This window comes from Leucoraja erinacea, chromosome 1 (assembly GCF_028641065.1).
Source record: "Leucoraja erinacea ecotype New England chromosome 1, Leri_hhj_1, whole genome shotgun sequence".
Taxonomy (NCBI): Eukaryota; Metazoa; Chordata; class Chondrichthyes; order Rajiformes; family Rajidae; genus Leucoraja; species Leucoraja erinaceus.
Genome location: NC_073377.1, coordinates 89,743,424 through 89,766,775, shown reverse-complemented (window position 1 = coordinate 89,766,775; position 23,352 = coordinate 89,743,424). Strand labels below are relative to the sequence as shown.

Below are 23,352 nucleotides of genomic sequence, written 5' to 3'. Positions count from 1 at the left end.
GTTCCCCACCATCTTCTCTAGGGCATGGAGATTTGCTGGTTTAGTGCCGTATAACCCAGGAGCAAATAAATGTCTTTATTCTTGTATTCTGCCTTTCAATAATGGATATAATTTTTCCATATTATATTCTACCAGTCAGATTTGCTCATTCATTATATTCCCTTTAATGCTCTTTTCATCCTCCTCATTCCAGACTGCAAGCCAGATTAACAGCTGGATACATTACACTTGGCTCACCTCAAAATAACTGCTACTAATTGGTAGATATACATACATCAGCATTTTTTCTAATAACTGATATTTCCACGAGTAATTAAGAAAGCTGTAAAATATAATAAAAATGCACTTCTGAATTCAGTATTAATGTTTCCTAAACTAATCATTTCAGCAGATTGAAGTAGTTCAGTGATAGCCAATGGGTTTAAATGTTGCATGCCTGTAGCTTAATGCACACACACAAAACCAAACTAGGTCACTGTTAGTGAAGTATTTTGCTAGTTTTACCAAATGGTGCTCAATGGAAGCAAGAAAAGATTATACTAAATCCCCTTAATCCTGATATGCGTGTTTTTAAACAGAAATATGACGTGTACTGTGATATTTGGTGGACTGTGGGGTGGGTGGAACCGTTGCTCCTCCCGTGCAGCAGGTGGAGCTGCACAGAACAGAGATGTTTTGTATATAGTTTATCCTGCCTGTAGACAGTGTGTGTGGTTGCAGCCATTTTGAGTAGTCTTGCTGCCAGCATTGGGTAAAGCATTAAAAACTTCTGTTGTAAATTAAAGACTCTCAAGTTTTGTGCAGACCTAGAAAAAGAACACGAAAGTGGTGTCAGGAGTGGGATACTTCAGCTTGCGTCCAAAGACCCAGATAAGAGACTTTTTTAAATTTAAAAAAAAAAACAGAACTCAAACTAACATGTCTCGACAATTCGATCCCCAGCGAGAAAGGTGGTCGTTGTATTGAATGTGCGCTGAGTTATACTTTGGAAGTATGGCAATTACGACTGGCCAGAGGAAGAAGGCTGTCTTGTGTTCATCAATGTCTCCAGAAACTTTTGCACTGCTTCAAAATTTACTTACAGAAGAAGTAACTGAAGTTTCATATGTTAAAATCACAACAGCTTTGCAGCTGCATTTCGAAGAAAGTCAAAATTTCCTCGTAGCTCACCTCAATTTCTACCGGACGATGCAACAGGAAGGGCAATCGATCACCGAATTTCTTGGCGAACTTCGCACCAATGCAAAGGCATGTGATTTTAAAGCTCAATGCTGTAAAAAATGCCAAGACGACGCGTTGCGGGATAGACTGGTCAAGGACTGCAGGCACGCATTCATCCAGCAGGCGATTCTCAAGGAATCGGACACCTCATTGAAGAATGTGGTGCAGTGCGCTAAGATGGCTGAGCTGCTAAGTAAAGAACTGCACAAAATGGCCGGCGAAACAGCGTCGAAGCTCCGTCAGGAGGAGCATACAGTTCGTCAGGCTCGTCCGCAACGCCAGATTCCGCAACGCCAGAAACCACTTGATCAACCCAGAGTAAATCCGGAGAAGGTGGGACAGTTTCGGAAGGGCCGTCTCCCTGTAGGGGGAGGATCGAAACCCTGCTACCGGTGCGGCTCAACTGCTCATCATCACCGTGAGTGGCCGTATATCGTCCGTTTGTTATGCCTGTTACCAAAAAGGTCATCTCCAGGCAGTGTGTCAATCCGTAGGAAAGCTGAGAAAGGACAAGAAAGCGCAAAACACAGTCGACCAAATCGCGGAGATCATTTCTATTGAAGTGCTCGGGGTGTCTACGATCACCGACAAGCCAAGGATTTTGCTGCAGGTGTTGAACGTCGATCTACAGTTCCAGGTGGACACAGGTGCGGCTGTGTCGCTAGTGGGTCAGGACATCTGGGAGAGGATCGGATCGCAGAATCTGAAACCGGCCAACATCCGCCTTTTTGGATACGGACGGCAGCCCATTCCCACGAAAGGTAAATGCACTGTCGCCGTTTCCTGTAATGGTATGACATAGATGTTGCCGCTGATCGTCGTTGGTAAAGAAGGTACATCCCGATGTGCCATCGATTGGATCCATGCTTTCAAGCTTGACATGAACGCCTTGATCTATGATGGATCAACTATGGCAATGTCATCTACCACAGATCGCACTTGGCATCGGACATTGCACAAAGACGAAGGCACGGCTCATACTCAAAGACGATGCCATCCCTAAGCTCAAACCAAGACCACTTCCGTTCAGTCGGATGGACGCCATCGACAAGGAGCTCTGCAGTTTTGAAGAAATGGGAATTATCACCCATGTGGACCATTCAGATGGGCCACACCCATAGTTGTCGTTCAGAAGCCTCGCGGCAAGGTGCGCATCTGTGGCGACTACAAAGTGACTGTAAACCCTCAATTGCACATTGATCAACACCCCATACCATGAGTGGACGAACTGTTCGTCAAGTTGCAAGGAGGACAGTACTTCTCGAAATTGGACATGTCCGACGCATATCTCCAAGTGGAACTGGACAACGAGACAAAAAACCTGCTTGTGTTCACATACAACTGATTGTCGTTTGGACCGGCACCGGCCATCTTCCAGAAACTGGTCGACAATCTGGTTGCAGGGATTCCGTACGTAGCCGCCTACCTGGATGACATAATTGTCACCGGCCGGACAGAGGAAGAACACCTGCAGAACCTAAAACAGAACCTGAACAACTACGGCATGAAGTTGAGGATGGACAACAGGTCACATATCTCGGACATGTGATCTCAGCAAGTGGTCTGAAGCCATCGGAAGAAAGAGTGGACGCCATTGTGAAATTGCCGACGCCCGAAAATGTGAAGCAGCTTGAAAGCTTCATTGGCAAAGGTGAACTACTATGGCAAGTTCGTACCGACTTTCGACTTTGTGCGCACCATTGAGCAGCCTGCGAAAACAGGACGTCGAACGGCACTGGTCCAAAGAATGTGACCATGTATTCACCAGGTTGAAGGAGATGCTCGCCCAGAACACGCGTTTGGTCCGCTATGACACATCAAAGCCGATCTCGCTGGCCGCCGATGCAACGCCGTCTGGTCTTGGAGCAGTAATCTCACAAACGGCGCCGAACGACAAGGAAGAACGGCAATAGCGTTCGCATCCAAAACGCTGACGACCGTCGATAAAAACTAAAAATTGGGTAAAGCATTAAAGACTTCTGTTGTAAATTAAATACTCTCAAGTTTTGTGCAGACCTAGAAAAAGAACACAAAATGTACCTCTCTACTTTTTCCTAAACTTGAGAAGCAAGTCCCCTCACATCGCCCCACTATTCCATAACCAACACTTCCGCCTCAGATAATGCAACTGTCCTATTCACCACTTCACCTAATGAATGCCCTGGATATGCCTTGTCCTGGGGAAAAAAAGTGACACTCGCTTCCTCCACTCCCATCTAAACGATGCGCAGTTGTGGCATTTGAAAGTATAATTTTTTAATTGGTACATTGTTGAAACGCATCCAGGATTACTTATGCCAAATGAAAATAACCTGGCTTAGTCTGAAGAAGGGGTCTCGATCCGAAACATCACCCATTCCTTCTCTCCAGAGATGCTGCCTGTCCCGCTGAGTTACTCCAGCTTTTTGTGTCTATCTTAATCGATTGGTCATTCCTCAATGTAGCCCTGGAGAATTCTGCAACACCACCTCAATCCTAGCAGCCAGATCAGTCGACTGACATAATGAACAACCCCAATTTAATAGGGTGCAGGTACGAACAGCTCAATTCATCTCCGATCCATGCTTAATAAACAACTGTAGATGGTGGCATTCACAAGTGCATCTAGCCTAGCAATTGTGATGAGGAATAGGATGAATTGAACATGAAGTGGTAATAGCCGTTCCAATTCAACAACTTTCTCACGTTTTGGAACAAAGCTCTATTTGCATTATTCATTCGAAGAATCCATTTTAACATATCCTTGGCCCCCAAAAATTAACATTCTAAGGCAACATCAACCACACCACATAAACAACTCCTTCATGCTTTTGAACAAGAGGGTATGTGATGCACTTCAACAAACAACACAAAGATGCTCTGAACGATCACAGCACTGCTTTCATCCTCTAGAGACAAGCAGTAATATACTTGGCCTACACTTGTGGTGCAAAACAAAGTATGCACTTATTCAGCGGTGTACAGATATTACTTCTAGCATACATTTTCAATTATCTACCTTAGATATTCTCAATTTCCTTAAAATACATCAATCATATTGCACTATGTAGAGAAGAACTGCAGATGCTGTTTTAATCTGATGAATTATATTACCAATTTGACTACAAGTATGAGGGTATTGCAACTTTGGGCTCGAGCAAAACCGATGGAGCTTATCCTTCAGACAGCATCAGCATTTTTCATACTACAGTATTTGTATTCTAGTACTCCAAAGCAACTTGTTCCAGTAGTTTATAAATTACCATGGCAACAGTAATGCACACCTCAAGCTTTTCTCTCCCTTTGCCCCTTATTTCACAGCTGAAATATTCAGTTGTTCCACTGTCTGCCACATTTTTAAAAAATCAAAAGACTTCGGTGGTGGGATAGGGGAATAGAGAAATCCTTAGTCATGGTAGACAAATATTTAGCATCAATCTGTAAACATATACCACACACATGCCTTTGAATCTATGTGTTGCCCAAACATGTTGTCATTTACAAAATGCATGTTTCCCTTCAAATAGGTTTCCCAAGCAGTAAAATGTATGATTGCAATTTAAATTATAATTCCATGGTTCAGCCAATCTGACCATGAAATGATACAATGTCAAACATACAAATGTTACTCATTCCTGGAAAAAATAATCATCTTTTCTATAAAGGACATTTTACCCTTGTTGCATTTATCTTAGCTTTTGAACTTAGCTTAGCTCCATTTCCAGTTCAATGCCCAAAGGATCAGCATCAAATTATATGCTTTTCATAATATGTTATTTAACCTGCTCAAAGGGAAACTGATAGTTGGGTACAAACGGGTGGATACAATGCTTGCACTATTAATTCAATGAGCTTCCAGCGATGAGATTAAAATTAGGTAAATCATAATCAATTCTAAATTCTTAGAAAGACCTCTTTGTTCCCATTTTGTAAAGCAAGGATCGACAGTATCCACAGGCTCTCAAGGTCATCTGCACCACTGGAACAGACAAAGGGTCATTGAAGACAAGAGAGATGTGAAAACAACAAAGGCTCTTTCAGAGGAATTAAAATTCCCATGTATTCTGTATTAAATTATTTTGCCGTAGCAATAACTTTTTCTTTATACAGAAAACGCACCGGCATCGTATGCTCTGAATGCATTTAACTTTCAGATTTGCTGTCAAGTTATTCTTTCGCCATTGCCCGAGGAAGCATTAAATTTACCATGGTCGTACAATATTTCTTTATTTTTCTGATTAAATGAAAATCAAAATGCTTGGCTTACTTTCTTCCACACCAATTTCAAAAATGAAGTCTTGAGGACATTTTGGTTGTTGCAATTAAAGAGATGCAGTCTTGCTGGAGAGGAGAGAGACCACTTACATTTAGGAAGATAAACTAGATTAAAGGAGACTAGAAACGTAGAAAACAGGTGCAGGAGTAGGCCATTCAGCTCTTAGAGCCAGCACCGCCATTCAATATGATCGTGGCTGATCGTCCAAAATCAGTCCCCTGCTTTCTCCCCATCCCTCGATTCCATGTCCCCAAGAGCCATCTCTAATGGCCGGTTCTCACGGTGCGACCTGACGCAAGATGTCACCAGAGTGAAGTGGTCGTGGTCCAGCACGAGTTCCGCACGATATAACGGTGGGTAGATAAAGAGTTCCCACGGTACTCGGCAATTCTGTCATTTGTGCGAGTGACTTGTCCGTCTCCCGATCTTTCCCGTTAATCGTGAATGAACATCGTTGACTGTAGTGTAGTTAATCACGTGGCACAAATGATGTCACTTTTTTTTCACACACTATATAAATATTCTCCTTTCGTAGAATTGGCTCATTTGCAGACATGCCTATACAAAGTTGGTTCGAGTACAGGCTGGTTGTTATTTTCATTGACACGCTGTATGCATTAGCGCAACATGTGCATCGAAAACGCTTGCGTGAAGGCAGAAGGGTGAGATTAATTAAAAAGAGAATTAAGAGGAAGTCTCACTGGGTTAAGCCCACGTTTCAACGGAGACCTCAATTTGGACAATACGAGCAACTGCTTAATGTGCTGTGCGAAGAGGATAAAAGTGCATTCAAAAACTTTGTCAGAATTTCACCCGAACTCTTTAATTAGTTCAAGAATAATTTGGGACCTCTGGTGAAGAAGACTGACACTGTAATATAAGATAAATTAAAGGTAACTGCAAAAACAGCACTTTTACATCTGTAGCATTGTATGTATTTAAATCATGGATAACATTAAATTGTTCTCCTGTACATAAACTAATATATTGTTATAGATACTCACATGAGCACACGGGATACTCCGCAGCCTTCGTCTCCAGCAGGTTGTGCTTTCTCTCCCTATTTCCATAATCCTCTCTGGATTTGTCATAGAGAATCTCATTGCATTGGTACCACTCCACCAGTTCCCCCTCTTGTTCCCTGTTGAAGTTATATGGCCTGCCATCTTCCCTTTATGTTATTGTCTGCTGAGGCTATTGGGGAGGCAACAGCTACTGGGGAGGCAATCTCAAATCCACCTTGATCACCCTCTCCCTGCTCCAAGGAGCCCACAGGCAGTGGTATCTCTGGCATCTCCTCTTGCCTCTCCACCCGTCTCTCTTGCTGAGTCTCCTCCTCATTTACCTGCATGGCTAAAAACTTTCTGACTTTCTTTGACCCCTTTCTTTGCACTTTTCTGAGGGGCATCTCTGCAAGTCTTACTGTGAAAAAGATTCTCAAACAATGACAATTAGGTGGGACGTCCTCGATGGACACATGGTCCACTGGCGATATTGAGACCACTTTTTTTACTCACCTTATGTCTCCTCTGTCAAGCTTCCGGGTTTACCGTTCGCAGGAGTTCCCACGGTACCCGCAAGAGCCATTGCGGATATCACACGGATATCGCACTGGCATCTGCGTTCATACAATGTTGCAACGCTCACCAAAAAGTACTCAAGACACTCTTGGAGAAATTCAAAAATGTTTGAATTTTCTCCCGACCTTACAAAGTTACACGACTACCTGCCGTTATCACCACCGAGGTCCTCGGTGGTCCACGAATGCCGTACTGTTATCGCAGGAGGTTCCCACGATGTTAAACTAAGTCTTGCGTCAGGTCGCACCGTGAGAAAGCCCTTTAACTCTCTTATATACATCAAACAAGGAGAGGAAACAAGAAAAAGGTGAAAGATGAGGATTAAATGATTCCTTGTGGTGTGCATTTACGGCAAGAGGTGGCATCAGAGATAAGATAATGAATGCACATACAAAGAGCAAGTTAGCTGCCAATTGCTGACCATCTCTTCCTCAAACATCAATCTAATTCCACTTACAGTCTCTGGCCCACACCTCTGCTGAACTGCTATAAATAGGCATTATTTCCTCAGTCCTGATGCTGGATATTCACCCAAAGCATTGACATATACATTTTGCCTCCACAATTGTTACCCGGCCTGCTGATTGGTTCCAGATTTCAGCACCTGCAATCTCTTGCCTTCGTAAGATATTTAAATAGAGCTATATAGTTAAACCTATACAAAGATGGCATTTTTTCGTCTTTTGCGGAGCTTTCGTCCGACTATAGCCTCCCACACTCCCACCTTTTTCGTTTTTTCCAGATTAGGGATTTTGTGAAGAAGACATTCCCCCATTTCCCAAATCATCCCCCTGAAACCCTGACCAATTCCATCCTAGCTCTAGATCCCAACCGGATGAAATGCATCTCTTTTTTGTACAACTTGTTAGGGTCGGTTATATTGAAACCTCATACCTCATTAAAAGCTGTATGGGAGGGCGAGCTGAATACGAAACTAACAGACCAGCAATGGGACTCTGCCTTGGATTTGATCCATTCTTCCTCCATATGTGCCCGTCATGGCCTAATCCAATGCAAAGTCCTTCACAAAGTCCACTACACAAACGCAAGATTATCTAGAATATACCCCGTTGTTAAAGACACCTGCAACAGATGCAATCAATCCCCTGCCAACCATAGTCATATGTTTTGGTCTTGCCCTAAGCTAGCAGCCTTTTGGAGGAGTGCTTTCGACTTGATAAGCAGAGCCTACGGCCAGACTATTCCTCCAAACCCGCTGTCAGCCATTTTTGGTATTCCTCCCAACACCAACCTCTCTGTTGCGTTGAAGCGGGTCCTGGCTTTTACAACCTTGTTAGCCCGGAGACTGATCTTGCTTAACTGGAGGCTTACCTGTCCCCCGACACACGCCCGCTGGATCAAGGAGGTGCTCTACAACCTAAAGCTTGAAAAACTTAGGTTCTCTCTCAAAGGCTCTACCAAGACATTCCTAGATACATGGAACCCTTTCCTGGAACTTGTTAACTCTCTTAACTTGTTTCCGAACTCGGAAGAGGACTGAGTGCCCTCGATCACTGCTCTGTTTTGTTGCAGCTGCTCTCCCCTCAACCCCCCCCCCCCCCCACCCCCACCTTTTTTTTTTTTTTTCATTTTCATTTTGTTTATCTTATCGTATCTGTGTGGATGTGTACATATGTGAGTGTTGTTTGTCCCCGGGTGGGTACGGGTAAGAGTTTTGAGGGTTGTTTACATACTGTTGTACAATTATGTCCTGACTATCACTGTCTGTTATCATTGTATGTATGCAAATTGCTGTCAAATTCAAAATTCAAATAAAAAGATTTAAATTAAATAGAGGTTAAAAATAATAGGGAACAACAGGCAAAAGTAATGCTGTCAGCAAGCAGTTTATGATGAGCTGCAATGTGAAGAATGGGAGAGGAGCCTTGGGAACAGTGGAATACAAGAGTCCAGTGGAAAAGCAGGTTGAACATTTTGAAAGTTGTGCTGAGATAGGCAGGGAACCAGACAGATCATTTTATTGAGCTGGAATTAAGTAGCGTGTAATATCAAAGATATCACGTCAGAAGGTAAACCCAAAATGCTGGAGTAACTCAGCGGGTCAGGCAGCAGCTCTGGAGAGAAGGAATGGGTGACATTTCGGGTCGGGACCCTTCTTCAAACTGATGTCAGAGGAGTGGGCGGGACAAAGATAGAATTTAGTCGGAGACAGCAAAACTGGTGGGAGAACTGGGAAGGGGGAGGGGATAGAGAGGGAAGGCAAGGGCTATTTGATGTTAGAGAATTCAATGTTCATACCGTTGGGGTTTAAACTACCCAAACAAAATATGAGGTGCTTTTCCTCCAATTTGCGCTGGGCCTCACTCTGACAATGGAGGAGGCCCAGGACAGAAAGGACAGATTGGGAATGGAAGGGAGAATTGAAGTGCTAAGCAACTGGTAAGTTAAGACGGACTGAGCGGAGCTGTTCAGTGAAACGATCAAAGAGCTTGCGCTTGGTCTAGCCAATGTAGAGAAGTTAACACCTGGTACAGCGAATACATTAGATGAGGTTGGTGGAGGTGCAAGTGTCAGGCCAGAAGCTCAACTCAGCTGCCAGGAATGACAGCAGCTTTGGGTCAGGTCATTGCATCACTGTTTGGCCAGTGGGTTAAATGGTGCCTAGAATTAGACATCAAACAGCACATGGGCAGATGAGTTGACAAAGATTGTGCACAGAGGTGTCATCGTGGTACACATCCAATAGACTACATATATGTAGAATATAGCACGGATGAGAAAGACGACAAGGTTGAAACATAGGAGTGCATAAATTGTTGTCAATGGGAAGAGAAGCCATTGCTCAAAACTAGCTAGGGTCAAATAAAGCATCCAATCATAAAAATTCAAAACTAGCCAGTGAAGGTAGGGACACTTTAGCAGGGAATAGTGTATTTGTTGAGAGATTACAAATGGTCAAAAGCTGATTATTCTTTAAATTGCATTCTCCTAGTACAGTATTTAGAACAACATCCTGCCTGAAACAACTGCTACAAAACATTGTCTGGCCTCTCATTTATCTTACGGTGTCCAGATGCAGGCTGATTTCCTATCCAATTTCCATACTTAGAAATCACTTCAAATAACAATGTGCACCACTGTGCAGCTCCTAGACCGTGGAACAGCATCCCTCTTCCTATCAGAACTGCCCGCTCCATCGACTCTTTTAAATCGAGACTTTAAACTTATCTTTACTCTCAAGCCTTTCTTGACGTCCTCTGAGGGAGGGCTATATGTATGTACTTAATCTATGAACCACTGTTGTATAACGTTAGTACCTCCACCAATGTAAAGCACTTTGGTCAACTAGAGTTGTTTTTTTAAATGTGCTATAGAAATAAAAGTGACTTGACGACAAGTTAAACGCAACCTCAGTTTTGCAGAACACCCACAATAACCAATATTAACCGGGAAACGCATCATATCAATAAGAAATTTAATAAGAAACACAGAACAGCAAAACCTATATATTTTTAGATGTCGGCCATTCTCAAGCAATAGAGAAAAGGGTGTGTTGGGTACATGAACCAGCCAAACAATCTCACATATAACCAGAACAATTGTACACTCAAACTGGATAGACAAAAAATAAAGTTGGGATAACTGGGTTGATTTTAAACATTTAAGAACAGTGCAATTTTTAAAATATATTCCACATACTTGCCAAATGGTCAACATCCAAATCCCTTAATCCCATTTTAACTTTAAGCAAATCAAACATGTTTGACCTTTTAAGTATGAACATCGAGCCTCATTGGCAAATTACTAGTTAGCATGCCAATGACAGCAAACATCATTCCCCTAGGTCGAAAGAAGAAACTGTAAATTCTTACATGTAGTACATGATACTAAGAATGTGTGACTGTGTTGGAAAAGGGAACAAATCAAGTTTCATATTAATGAAGCACACAAGTACAAAGGAGCTAGAGACCAATCTGCCACATGATAGTATTCAGACAGAGGCAGGGAAGAAATAGTACTAGAGTATCTGGGATTTGAACCAATTCTGGATCTGCAGTGGCTGGAAGTAACACATACATAGCAATAATTTTGTCCAAACGATCCCTGAGAATGTTTTGTACTGCTTAAAATTCAAACATGTAGTATCATACCATACATTTCACATTAATTTCAGAGGCAGGCAGAACTAAATAAACTAGTTGTTCCCAAGAACATCTCCAGCTTTGCGGATGAAACAAAGCTGGGTGGCTGGGTATTCAGTATTTACTTTAATGTCATTTTCACTGAGTACTCACATACACAGAGGAAATGAAAAATTGTTTCTCAATCAGTTCCTATCAGTGCAGTTCATAAAAACAGAATAAATACATACAACTTTAAAATTAACTTATCTAAAATAGACTTTAAAATTGAGCTAAAAACAGACATTCAGATCGGACAGTGGATTTGCTTTGACAGGTGTCTAACTGTCAAAGTATGGGCGAGGTTAGGTGTGTTGGTGTATGATGTATGGGGAGGGGACACAGTCCATTAACCAGTTTTATTGCCGTGGGAAGAAGCTGTGTAGCATCCTGCTGGTTCTGCAGCTGATGCTCCTGTACCTCTTCCCAGATGGCAGAATGGAGAAGATGTGGTGTGATGGGTGATAGGGGGTCCTTAATGATGGAGATGGCTCTGCTGAAATCAATCACAATTTCCTTAGTCTTTTCCACATTGAGGATGAGATTGTGAGATCTGCACCACTCTGTAAGCAGCTCCACCTCCATCCTGTATGCCGACTCATTGTTGTCGCTGATGAGACCCACCACTGTTGTGTCATCAGCGAACGTATTGATATAATTATTGCTGAGTCTGGCAGTACAGTCATGAGTAAGCAGACTGAACAGCAGGGGGCTTAGGACACAGCCTTGGGGTGAGCCAGTGCTCACTTCGATGGTTCTTGATGTCCAGCTGCCACCCTGACTGTCTGCTGCCGTTGCGTCAGAAAATTAAGGGCCCAGTTGCAGGTGCAAGTGCCCAACAACGGGGTGAGCTGCGAGGAGGATGCTCTGAGGCTGCATGACTTGAATAGGTTGGGTGAGTGGGCAGATGCATGCCATTGCAGTATAATAATGTGGATAAATGTGATGTTATCCACTTTGGTGACAGAAAACAGGAAGGCAGATTATTATCTGAATGGAGTTAGATTAGGAAAAGGTGAGGTTCAACGAGACCTTGGGTGTCCTTGTACATCAGTCACTGAAAGTAAGCATGCAGGTATAGCAGGCAGTGAAGAAAGCTAATGGCATGTTGGCCTTCATTGCGAAAGGATTTGAGTTTAGGAGCAAGGAGGTCCTACTGCAGTTGCACGGGGCCCTGGTGAGACCACAACTGGAGTACTGTGTGCAGTTTTAGTTTCCTAATTTGAGGAAGGACATTCTTGCTATTGAGGGAGTGCAGCGTAGGCTCCCAGGTTAATTCCCGGGATGGCGGGACTGACATACAAGGAAAGAATGGGTCGACTGGGCTTGTATTCAGTGGAATTTAGAGGGATGAGAGGGGATCTTATAGAAACATAAAATTCTTAAGGGATTGCACAGGCTAGATGCAGGAAAAATGTTCACAATTTTGGGGGAGTCTAGAACCAGTGGTCACAGTTTAAGAATAAGGGGTAGGCCATGATATGAGGAAAAACTCAATTTTAAAATAAGACTGTAATGTACAAAATGTGCAAAAAGGTGAAGGGGTCTGAATACTATCTGGATGGATGCACTGTATATCTATGGACTCTGGAAAGCTAAAACGTAATTGCTGGAGTCATGGCTGAGATACATGGATCATCGTTAGACACCAGCATGGCATTGGATGACTGCAGGGTGGATAATTTTATACCCCCAAGGGCAACAAAGAAAAATCTGGGAATCTCGACCAATGAGCCTGACATTTATGGTAGGAAGGTAACTGGAGATAAAGGGATAAGATATACATGCATTTGGAAGGACAGGTTGATTTGGGATAGTCAGCATGGTTAAGTACATGAGAGATTGTCTCTTACAAATGCTATTGAATTTTGAAGCAACAAAGAAGATTAATGAGGACAAGGCTATAGATGTATTCTGCATGGATTTGAGCAAGGCCTTTGATAAGGTTCCATATGGAATGCTGCTCTGGAAGGGCAGATTGCATGGGATCCAGGGAACTGCTAGAGTATTGGTCAATTGATTTTAATTCAACTAAGTGTGACATATTGGATTTTGGAAAGTCAAACCAGGGAAGGACATTAACAGTGAACAATAGGACCCTGGAGAGAGTTGTATCAGCCCTTAAGGCTGATCAATGCTGGCCTCAACATTTCTTCTGTGCCAGTTCCTCGTAGTCCTCAATTTTACAAACATTTATCTATCTCCATCTTAAATATATCTAATGATCTGCTCCCCATCACATACTGCGGCTGAAATGCACTACTATCTGCAAGAAGTTTCTACTTCAAAAGCTCGACCTCTTATCTTGAAACCATGTCCCTTCATTCGAGACACTCCCACTTGTGAAATAAGCTCAATCACTACTCCACCAAACCCCCTTAGGATCTTGTATGTTTCATTAAGATCACCACTGCATCTTCTAAATTCCAAACAATGTATACCCAATCAGTTTAGCCTCTCTTCATAGGGCAACTCTTTCATTCCAGAAACGAGCCTGATAAATCTCCTTTGGACTGCCTCCAAATCTACTATATCCTTAACATTAAGGAGATTAAAACTGTGCACACTGCTCCCAGTGTGGCCTTACCAACACCATGTACAATTCTAACAAAATTCCAGCACCATCGCAATAATGGCCAATATGGAAAGTAAGGAGCTGATGATGAATTACAGGTATTTTGCATCAGCATTCACAAGAGAGGATTCAGGTAATATCCCAGAATTAGCTCTTAATCAGTAATTGGAAGACAAGGAATTGTGGGGATGATAAAAAAAATCAAATTATTAGGGAAATGGCTCGGAGCTAACATCCCTAGGACTTTCTGGACCTTCAAATAATCTCATGGTTAGATGAGATAGTTGATGCATTAGTTTCAATTTTCCAAATCTGGGAAAGGTTCCATTAGATGAAAAAAATAATAAATGGAACTCTTTTGTTCAAGAAAAGTTGGAAACTGCAGGCAGTTAGAAGCTATTATTAGAGATACTGGAGCAAGGCTCATGGAAAACTGCAAGCAAAATCAACATGGTTTCATGGAAAAGGAATGGTGTTTGATCCATTTATTGGAGTTCTTTGAAGCAACATGTACCGAGGTGAAAAGGGAACTGGTGTGCATGCCATACGATTTACCAGAAGGTATTTGATAAGGTGCCACTTCAAGTTTTTGTGGAAAGTAAATGCTCAAGTTGGCAAAAGTAGAAGATTAGCTAGCTAATAGGAAAGGAGTATGCAATAATAGGTCTTTAAAGATTGGCACGGTACAATGCTGCAGCCTCAACTTTTACAACTTATAAACGTCAGATTAAGGCACCAAAAGTGCAGTTGCTAAATTTGCTGAAGACAAAGATTGGTAGGACAACAAGTCCTGAGGAACACACAAATAGTTCAAAGTGTTGGGATATTAAATGAGTGGGCAAAGATTTAGCAGATGGAGGATGATATGGAAAAGTGAGAAATTGTCCATTTTGACAGAAAAAGATACATTACCAAAATGGTGAGAGATGGCAAAGCTGTGGGATACAAAGGAATCTGGGTCCACCAGAGCATGATTTGCAAAAGAGTGGAATGCAGGCTGAGCAAATGCGAAAAACAAAAAAGTGTTCTTTGCAATGGGATTGAATACCCAAATAGGAGACTGTGCTTTTGTTAAATAGTGCACTAGTGAGACCATAGTGACCGATTTACAACACTTGTCACTTTTATATGGAAGCAGTTCAGAGAAGTTCACTAGGCATGCGGCTTACAATTGCTCATAACTCAAAATGCAGTCTGCTCAGCACCTAAAGCCACTGGTTTTGTATTCTAGTCCTCTCAAAATAAATGGCAGCACTGCAAGTTAGAAGAATGAGAGGCAGCCTGATTGAAAGAAAGATCCATAGTAGACTTGATAGGGTGAACATGGAGACAGAATCTACAATCAACAGCCAATGTTACGAACATGTCACTAATTTAAGACCAAGAGAAGGGGAAATATTTTTTTCTCAGAGGGTCTGGAATCTTTGAAACACTCTTCCTGAAAGAGCAGTAGAAGCAGAATCCAAGAGCAGAATCTGAGTAGAAAAATATTGATAAAGATCTGTGGAATTCTCTGCCAATCGGTGGAATTCTCTGCCACAGAAGGTAGTTGAGGCCAGTTCATTGGCTATATTTAAGAGGGAGTTAGATGTGGCCCTTGTGGCTAAAGGAATCAGGGGGTATGGAGAGAAGGCAGGGATGGGATACTGAGTTGGATGATCAGCCATGATCATATCAAATGGCGGTGCAGGCTCGAAGGGCCGAATGGCCTACTCCTGCACCTATTTTCTATGTTTCTATAAGAGGATGAAACGGTCACCGAGGACAGGTAGGAATGCGTAGTTGAGGTTACAATCTGATCATCTGAATGATTCAACAGGCTTGTGTGGTCTCCTCTTGCTCCCACTTCACATTTTTGTATTGCTCAGGGTAGCTTTAGTTTTTCTATTGAAGATAGACACAAAATGCTGAAGTAACTCAGCGGGACAGGCAGCATCTCTGGAGAGAAGGAATGGGTGAAGTTTTGGGTCGAGACCTTTCTTCAGCCTGAGAGTCAGGGGAAAGGGAGACAAATATGGAAGAATAAGGTGTGAAAACACAGATCAAAGGGGATAATGACCAAGGAAATGTAGAATGGTACATTGTTAGCCGGGGGGAAGGTGATATTGCACATCACATTGTAGCAATGTGCAGCTCCGGCACAAAGCATCGAGCATCAACCTCTAGTTTCTAAATCGGTAATTAAATCATTACTGAAATAGGAAGGACATCGTAAAGCTAATAAAAAAAATTAGAAAACTAAAAGCATTCATGGATAAAAGTCAAAACACAATGAGGGAATGGGAAAAAAAAAACTAAAATATGAATTATTTAATCAGTCAGAATTAGGTTTTCAGTCTGAAGGGTCTCAACCCGAATCAGCCTGAAGAACGGTCTCGACCCAAAACATTACCCATTCCTTCTCTCCAGAGATGCTGCCTGTCCCACTGAGTTACTTCAGCATTTTGTGTCTATCTTCTATTTAAACCAGCGTCTGCAGTTCCTATTTAGGTAAAATATTAACTAAATTGATGACACCAATAGTAATCAAGTCCTCTGGAACTAAGTAATTGCGCAAAAAGCAGATCCACGGATTGGGGTCTTCCAAATATGCCTAGATTCTAGAAAAAGCTCCGTGGAGGCTTGTACTTTGAGCACAAGATTAACATGCTGCTGTAGCAAATTTGAAAGCAATGCAATTGGTCTTTCCATGCAATGAGAATTAGTTGCAAAAGGAGGGATGTCTTACTGCAACCTTACACCCCTGGTAAATCATGCAGAGTTCGGTTTCCTTAGAGGGATTTACTTGGATTGATATCAGATCAGAGAATATTCACTAGTTCAATGGATTTAATGGGTTGCCATGAAGAGGAAGTGACCAGATTAAGCCTATTCTCACTTCGGTTTGGAAGAACAAATCATTCAGTCTGTCGAAGAACCTTATTGAGACATGCACGATTCTGAGTGGACAAAATAGAAAAAGATGTGAAAAGGATGTTTTCCATCATTCCACCAAATTTGAGAATATAAGATTGCACAGACCAGGATGATTTTGTTTTCAATTGGGGTTATGAATCTGATATTATCTATTCCAGAATGCAGAGAGCCTGAATCATTGAATAAATGAGAGGTTTTTGTAGTTGAGCCCATGATCTAACAGATAGCACAGGAGATTTAAAAGGCACAGCTACCCCTGGTGCTATTCTTAAATTGATACCAGAGGGGAAAGAGCATCAACTGCTTCAATTAGGTGTCCTACTTAACAACCAAGTGCCATCAACGCAAAGACCAACATTCTCCGCAAGATGGTGTTGCCATTTGAACTTACGTTATGAGTACCGTTACAAGCAGCAAGGATGTTGCAAAGCAGCTTCTTCTGCAATCAGTATTTTTCTTCTGCCGCTGGTGCAGCTCCCCTCCACAGTTGTCACAGCAACGGCACATGCAGAAACACAGGCCCAAAATAGGCATGAGCAGTATAAACACAATTCCCAAAGCTGCACAGATGATGAAACCAATCTCATAGTAGATTATCTGTTTCAGAAAGAAAATATTGACAGGTTTATCGTGATAGAAGTCACATCAAAAATTACAGAACACTTAAACCTTCATCTTAGCTGGAAGTTGAAGAATACACTTAAAATTATGTATGTAATAAAAGCATAGCACAAACCAGTTAGATTCAGTATGTCTAAGAAGCTTGTTACCAATATTAAATAATATGCACTTCATTATAAACAAATAAGAATAGCAGTTATTCAATGCCGTGTAACGCAAAGATAGGAATGGAGGAAAATAACCCATGAACATCAATTTCGCCAATTTTAGGTAACCTTCAAACACCTTCCCCATCTCTTTCCCCCCCCCCTCCTCACCCCAGTTTATTCTCCCTCTTACCTGTGCCCATTTGCACCCATGTTCCCCTTCCCTTGCCCACGCGCCTTCCACCTATATTCTTTCCCCTCGCATTTCACAATATCTCCTTATCTCACATTATTCGTCTTTTCATCTCTGATCATTTTCCAGAATTGCTGCCTGGCCCATTGAGTTACTCCAGTGCTTTGTCTCTTCCCATGAAGTTTCCTGTTAGTTTAGAGGATTGCAGCGAATAGGCATCTCATCTTTATTTAACCATATCTTTCATATGTCTCTTAAATTTAAGAGACAACTAGAGTCCGTTCAGTCATTCAGATGGTTGGATTGTAACCTTAACTATGCATTCCTAGCTATCCTCAATGACCTTTTTATCCCCTTATCAGTATATTTCTACAATTTGGGCGTCATCTGCAAATATGCTAATCACATTAATTATGTTAACCAAATTGTGAAAAATCGATGACAAACAACAGGGCACCCAGCACAGATTCCTGTGCCATACAACTGGTCACAGGACTCCAATCAGAAAAACACTCCTCTCCACACTACAACCCAACTAAGGAAACAAGACACTCCACTATAACCCTCTGACTTCTTCCACCAAGCCAATTTTGAATCCAATTGGGACTTGCTTAGCATTCATCTCATGATCTATCCTTCTAGACTAGCCTAACACAAGAACTTTAAGATCTTGCTTGTCCAAAAAATGACAACCTCCACCACCCTGACCTTAATCATTTTGGTGATCCCATCTAAACTCTGTCACATTTGTGAGACATGATTTCCTATGCACAAAGCCATGCTGAAAAATTCCTAATCAATCCCCTATCCAAGTACTGGTAGATCTTGCCTGTCAGAATCCCCTCCAGTGACTAATGATGTATGGCCTTTAGTTCCCCACTTGTCCTCACAGCCCTTCTTAAAGTGATAACATTGGCTAATCCCCAATATTCAAGTATCTCCATATGACAGAATATGATCAAAAATCTCTGCCAGGGTGGCAGGAATTTCTTCCCTAGCTTTCTACAATTGCAGAGGACATACTTGGTCAGACCTTGGAGACTAATGGTCCAACAGATTAATACTGATTTCCCTCAATTCCTTTCCCTCATTGACCTTCTCAAAGTAAATGCAGATAAGTATTTACTAACATCTGATCCATCTTCTGGGGCTTGATACAAGGACCCCAAGTTTATCCTTAAGGGGCTTATTCCCTCCTTTTACCCACAAGGTCTTAATATAAATGTAGAATCATAGGATTTTCCTTTATCTCGTCTGTCAGAGCATTCTCATGTCCTTGTCTTGCCCCCCCCCCCCCTACCCCCGCCTGATTTTCCTTAAATGCATTGCTTCATTTCTTATTGTTCTTCCCTATATATTTGCTCATCCAATTCCCACTGAATAATGGCGAGTCTAAAATACAATCCAATCAAAGTAAACATCCCTTCTTATTTCCGAGTTGTTCCACCCATATAGCCTCACTGGACTATCCCCAAGAATATCTTATTTTAGTTTCGTTTATTCTCACAGGAACAGTGAAAAGCTTTGTGTTGCTCGCTATAAAGTCAGCGTAAAGACCATACCTGATTACAATGGAAGAAACTGTCTCTGAATCTGGAAGTAGTCAAGTAACCTCGTCAAAAATGTAACTCCTCCCTCCTTCCCTCTCACCTGCAACTATGAAGCATCCCGTCGCGGGGCTGGAAATTGGAAGAATCCTGAGCTAATTCTGCTACCAACAACCTCTATTGCAGAGGACGGTAGCCTTTCTGTATAGGGGCCAGGACGCATGTCTGTGAGTAGATGGCGGGCCACATCTATCACGTGTACACATGGATCCCACCCTCATCCCTCCCCGGATGGCAGTCATCAAATCACGTGTTCACATAGATCCTGCCCCTTCGAGGATGCCACCCAACACACTGGCCCCTAATTACGGGCACTCACGAACATGGCGTACCTACGGACCATTGCCTTGGCTCTGTCCTGAAGACAGTGGCTCAAATACTCACACTCATTCGTCCCCGGCCTATTGACAACCCCGATCCCAACAGTGAAGCCCAGACACAGAAGGCGTGCGTCCTTGCCGGCGCAGGATGCAGTACAGCCAGAGCTTGGCGCTCGCTGCTTGGCACATCTTCCATTGTGGCCACCAGCGCAGGCCTCCTTGCATTCATGTGTCATCGCACCTGGGCGCCTCGGCCGGGTCCGGGAGGTACCGTCTGCAGTCCGGATATTTACGGGGGAAAAATTACGCCTGCGGGCCAGATGATTTCGGGTTACGGGCCGCATTGGGCCCCGAGGGTCGTAAGTTGCCGAACCCTGATCTCTTGTGACAAAGAAGGCTCACACCGATTGTCGACGGAAGCTTCCGTCCTTTTCGGAACAGACGATGACAGCGAGGTCAACGTAACAAGTTGGACTCGAAAGAAGAATACCTGCACTATCACACTTGCAGTATCTATACTGGATCACCAAGCTACTAGTCCTGCCCCTTTCCCTGTCCTCCTCCTGTGTGGCCCAAGATATCCCAGTCACAAGGACCAATCCACACCGTTCACCCATTATTTCTCCAGCTTATACAACAAAAAATAATCAATGATTTAAATCAATTTGAAAATAACCAGGTTATTTAAATAAAAGTAAAATTTATCACAACACTTCATTTAAAAATAGAGAGGGATCAGTATGCAGTTTTAATCCATCTATTAATTTAAAAAAATGAATTCACAAAGGAATAAATGTACCTGTAGCATCAGAACAACATTTTCTGACTGTGTAGCCAAAGTAGATGCATGTAAGCAGGTTTAATGATGCATGCAGAACAAAAAGAAACAAGCAAAATTCAAATATCTAGCTATAAGTGCACTACATGGACACAAAAGCAAATATGCTAAAAAGAAATAGTTAAAAAAAACAAAAACGGGACAATGACAACCAATCAAAACACTATTTCAGACCCAAGTATCGTCACAATGTTCTACCTCACCATAAATACAAAAATAAATTTAAGTTTAAATACAACTAAGAAATAGCATGGTCAAATCTTATAGAATGGGGCAGACTGCCTCATTAACCATTACCTCTTGATACTGCTGAAGAACGTGTTGGTAGTTCTGCTTTATTACCTCAATGATCAATTCTGCAACAAAGAAGTTTGTAATTTTAAATATCAGATCTTTTGTTCCCTTGAAAATTTTGCATTTTGCTAAATTAATTTCCAAACAACAAACTTCTTCTAAACATGGATACATTTAGAAACCCATATGGCAGCAAGATAAGTGTACAATTATAATGCAAGCACTTGAAAGTATAACTGTAGTGCCATTTTATTCCTTGACCAAAAGAATGGTTTCGCCCACGAAAACAAACAGGATAGAAAAATGCTAAAATCAATTAATACAAACAGGTAAAACTATACCAATAACTCATGTTCTAGAGAGCGTGGAGTTTATCTGCACCATTTTCGGCAAGAGCAAGGAGCACGGGGGAAGAACACTGCAAATTCCTATCGAAGTAGTGCAAGCAAGAAGATGAAGGAGGAAACAAGAAATGAGATGCAGAATAACAGTAGAGTGAAAGGGACAGAAGGAACAGCAAAGTATTCGGTGAGGTGCAATCAAGATGGAGAAAGACAAATCCCCTGGGCCTGATCAGGTCTATCAGAGGAAATTGCAGGGGCCCCGACAGAGAGATATGGATATCGTTAGGCACGGGTGAGGTGCCGGAGGGTGTTGAGCCTCTATTTTAAGAAGGGCTGCAAATAAAACCCTGGGAGCTATAGACCAGCAAGATGTTAATCTGGAGTAGCTAAGTTACGGAAAAAGATTCTGAGGGATACGATAGATATGCATTTGGATCTTGACCAGCTTGGCAGGTGGGCTGAAAAATGGCTAATGGAGGTTAATGCAAGTAAGTGTGAGGTGTAGCATTCTTGGAAGTCAAACCAGGGCAAGACCTTCACAATGAATGGTATGACCTGGAAGGGGGGTGGAGACCAGAGGGATCTAGGAGTACAGGTGAACAATTCCCCAAAAGTGGTGTCACAGGTAGATTGGATGGCTAAGGTGACTTTTGGCACATTGGCCTTTATTAGTCAGGCTAGTGAGTAGAGCAGTTGGGAGGTTGTAACAGTTGTACAAGATGTTGGTGAGGCTACATTTGAAGTAGTACATTCAGTCTTGTCACTCTGCTAATAGCAAGGATGTATTTAAGCTGGAAAGAGTTCAGAAGGGATTTGTAATAATAATATATTTTATTGTCATTGCACATAAGCGCAACAAGATTTGGTATGCAGCTTCCAACCGATGTCATAACATAAATAACTAATAAAATTTGGATTTAGATTGTGAAGAAATTACCAGGACTCAAGGGAGATTGGGCAAACTATGTCAATTTCTTCAGTGTATAAAAACATGAAGGGAATTGATAGGATGAATGGAGAGTTTTTTTTTTAACCAAGGGTGGGTATTCAAGAACCAGAAGACATAGGTTTAAGGTGAAATTGGAAAGATTTAATATGAACCCGAGAGGCAATTTTTTCCACTCAGAGCGTGGAGGGCATTTGGAATGAGCTGCCAGAGGAGATAGTCGAGTCAGGTATAATCACAATATTAAAAAATAAAGACATTTAGACAGGTACATGGAAAGGAAAGGTTTAGAGGGGTAGGAACCAAAGCACGCAAATGGAACTAGCTTAGATGACCGGCATGAACGAGTTGGGTTGAAGGGCCTTTTTCCATGCAATATGACTTTGAAGAGGAAGTAAAAGTGAAGCAAAGAATGGTCACAGGGTAGAGAAAAGGACAGAAAAGCAGGCAAGTACACAAAACAAAAGATATGCAGATGGACATGGCGAGTTGGGAAAAATAACTTCGCAGAAACACATACTTTCTCTTGGGGATAGAGTAATAATAAAGAGGAAGGGAAGAGAGGAAGGCAGAAAGAAGGAGTGAAAGGATTGAAAGAGAGGGTGGGGGGGGGGGGTGTATAAGGCTGATGCAAATCAAAAAACAGAACAAAATAAATCTGAATTTCAACAAATGTAATGGTGAAACAGGAACCTTGCACTTGGATCAAATTTGATTTCAGAGCAACAAGCAGCAGTTTATCAAACTGCTCCAACAGATTTTATTCACCATGACCAAAGGAACACTGGAGACTAGAACAATGATCTGTAATCACCGATTCCTTGGAGAATACACAATGGCTGCACCTACATGCAAATAGAACCAAAGACAACTGGGATACTCAAGAATGATGAACTAGAGGACCAGTTAGAAGATACAGAATACTAGCCTTCCTTAACACAAAGATGGTAGCAAAATATGTTCAACACTTGGGGGGGGAAACAAAAACGGTATTCCCGAGGGCTAAGAGACGATACACAATTCACATACAGCTGCTACTCTACCTACGATGGGGTTACATTCCGATAAACCCATCCTAAATCGAGAATATCGTAAGTCGAAAACACATTTAATACTATTTGATCACGTGACCGGAAGCGATGTGCGGCTCTCTGCCATTGCCGAGCATTTGCACCATCCTAAAGTCGAGATATCGTTAGTCAAAGCATAGTAAATTGGGGTGCATCTGCACTTCAGTCCAAAGACAACATTCAACTTCTTCATTATTTCACATTTTAAATTAGGAGTCATGACAAAATGAGCATTCACCTCTTAAATAAGCCCATTAAAGTAGAGCTTCAAAAAAATGTTAAAC

The 23,352-nt window shown here is 42.1% G+C and overlaps 1 protein-coding gene across 6 annotated transcripts in view; it reads right to left on the bottom strand.

Annotated features, from left to right (window-relative positions):
* Nucleotides 1–23,352, bottom strand: part of prom1a (prominin 1a) — a 142,443-nt gene that overhangs the window by 59,571 nt on the left and 59,520 nt on the right. For all 6 annotated transcript variants that reach the window (XM_055638723.1, XM_055638747.1, XM_055638740.1 and 3 more), the window contains exons 4-5: nucleotides 20,712–20,770; nucleotides 17,081–17,286 (exon numbers count right to left, since the gene is read on the bottom strand). In XM_055638723.1, the coding sequence (XP_055494698.1) occupies nucleotides 17,081–17,286; nucleotides 20,712–20,770 (265 nt within the window). The remainder of the gene's footprint in view (nucleotides 1–17,080; nucleotides 17,287–20,711; nucleotides 20,771–23,352) is intronic.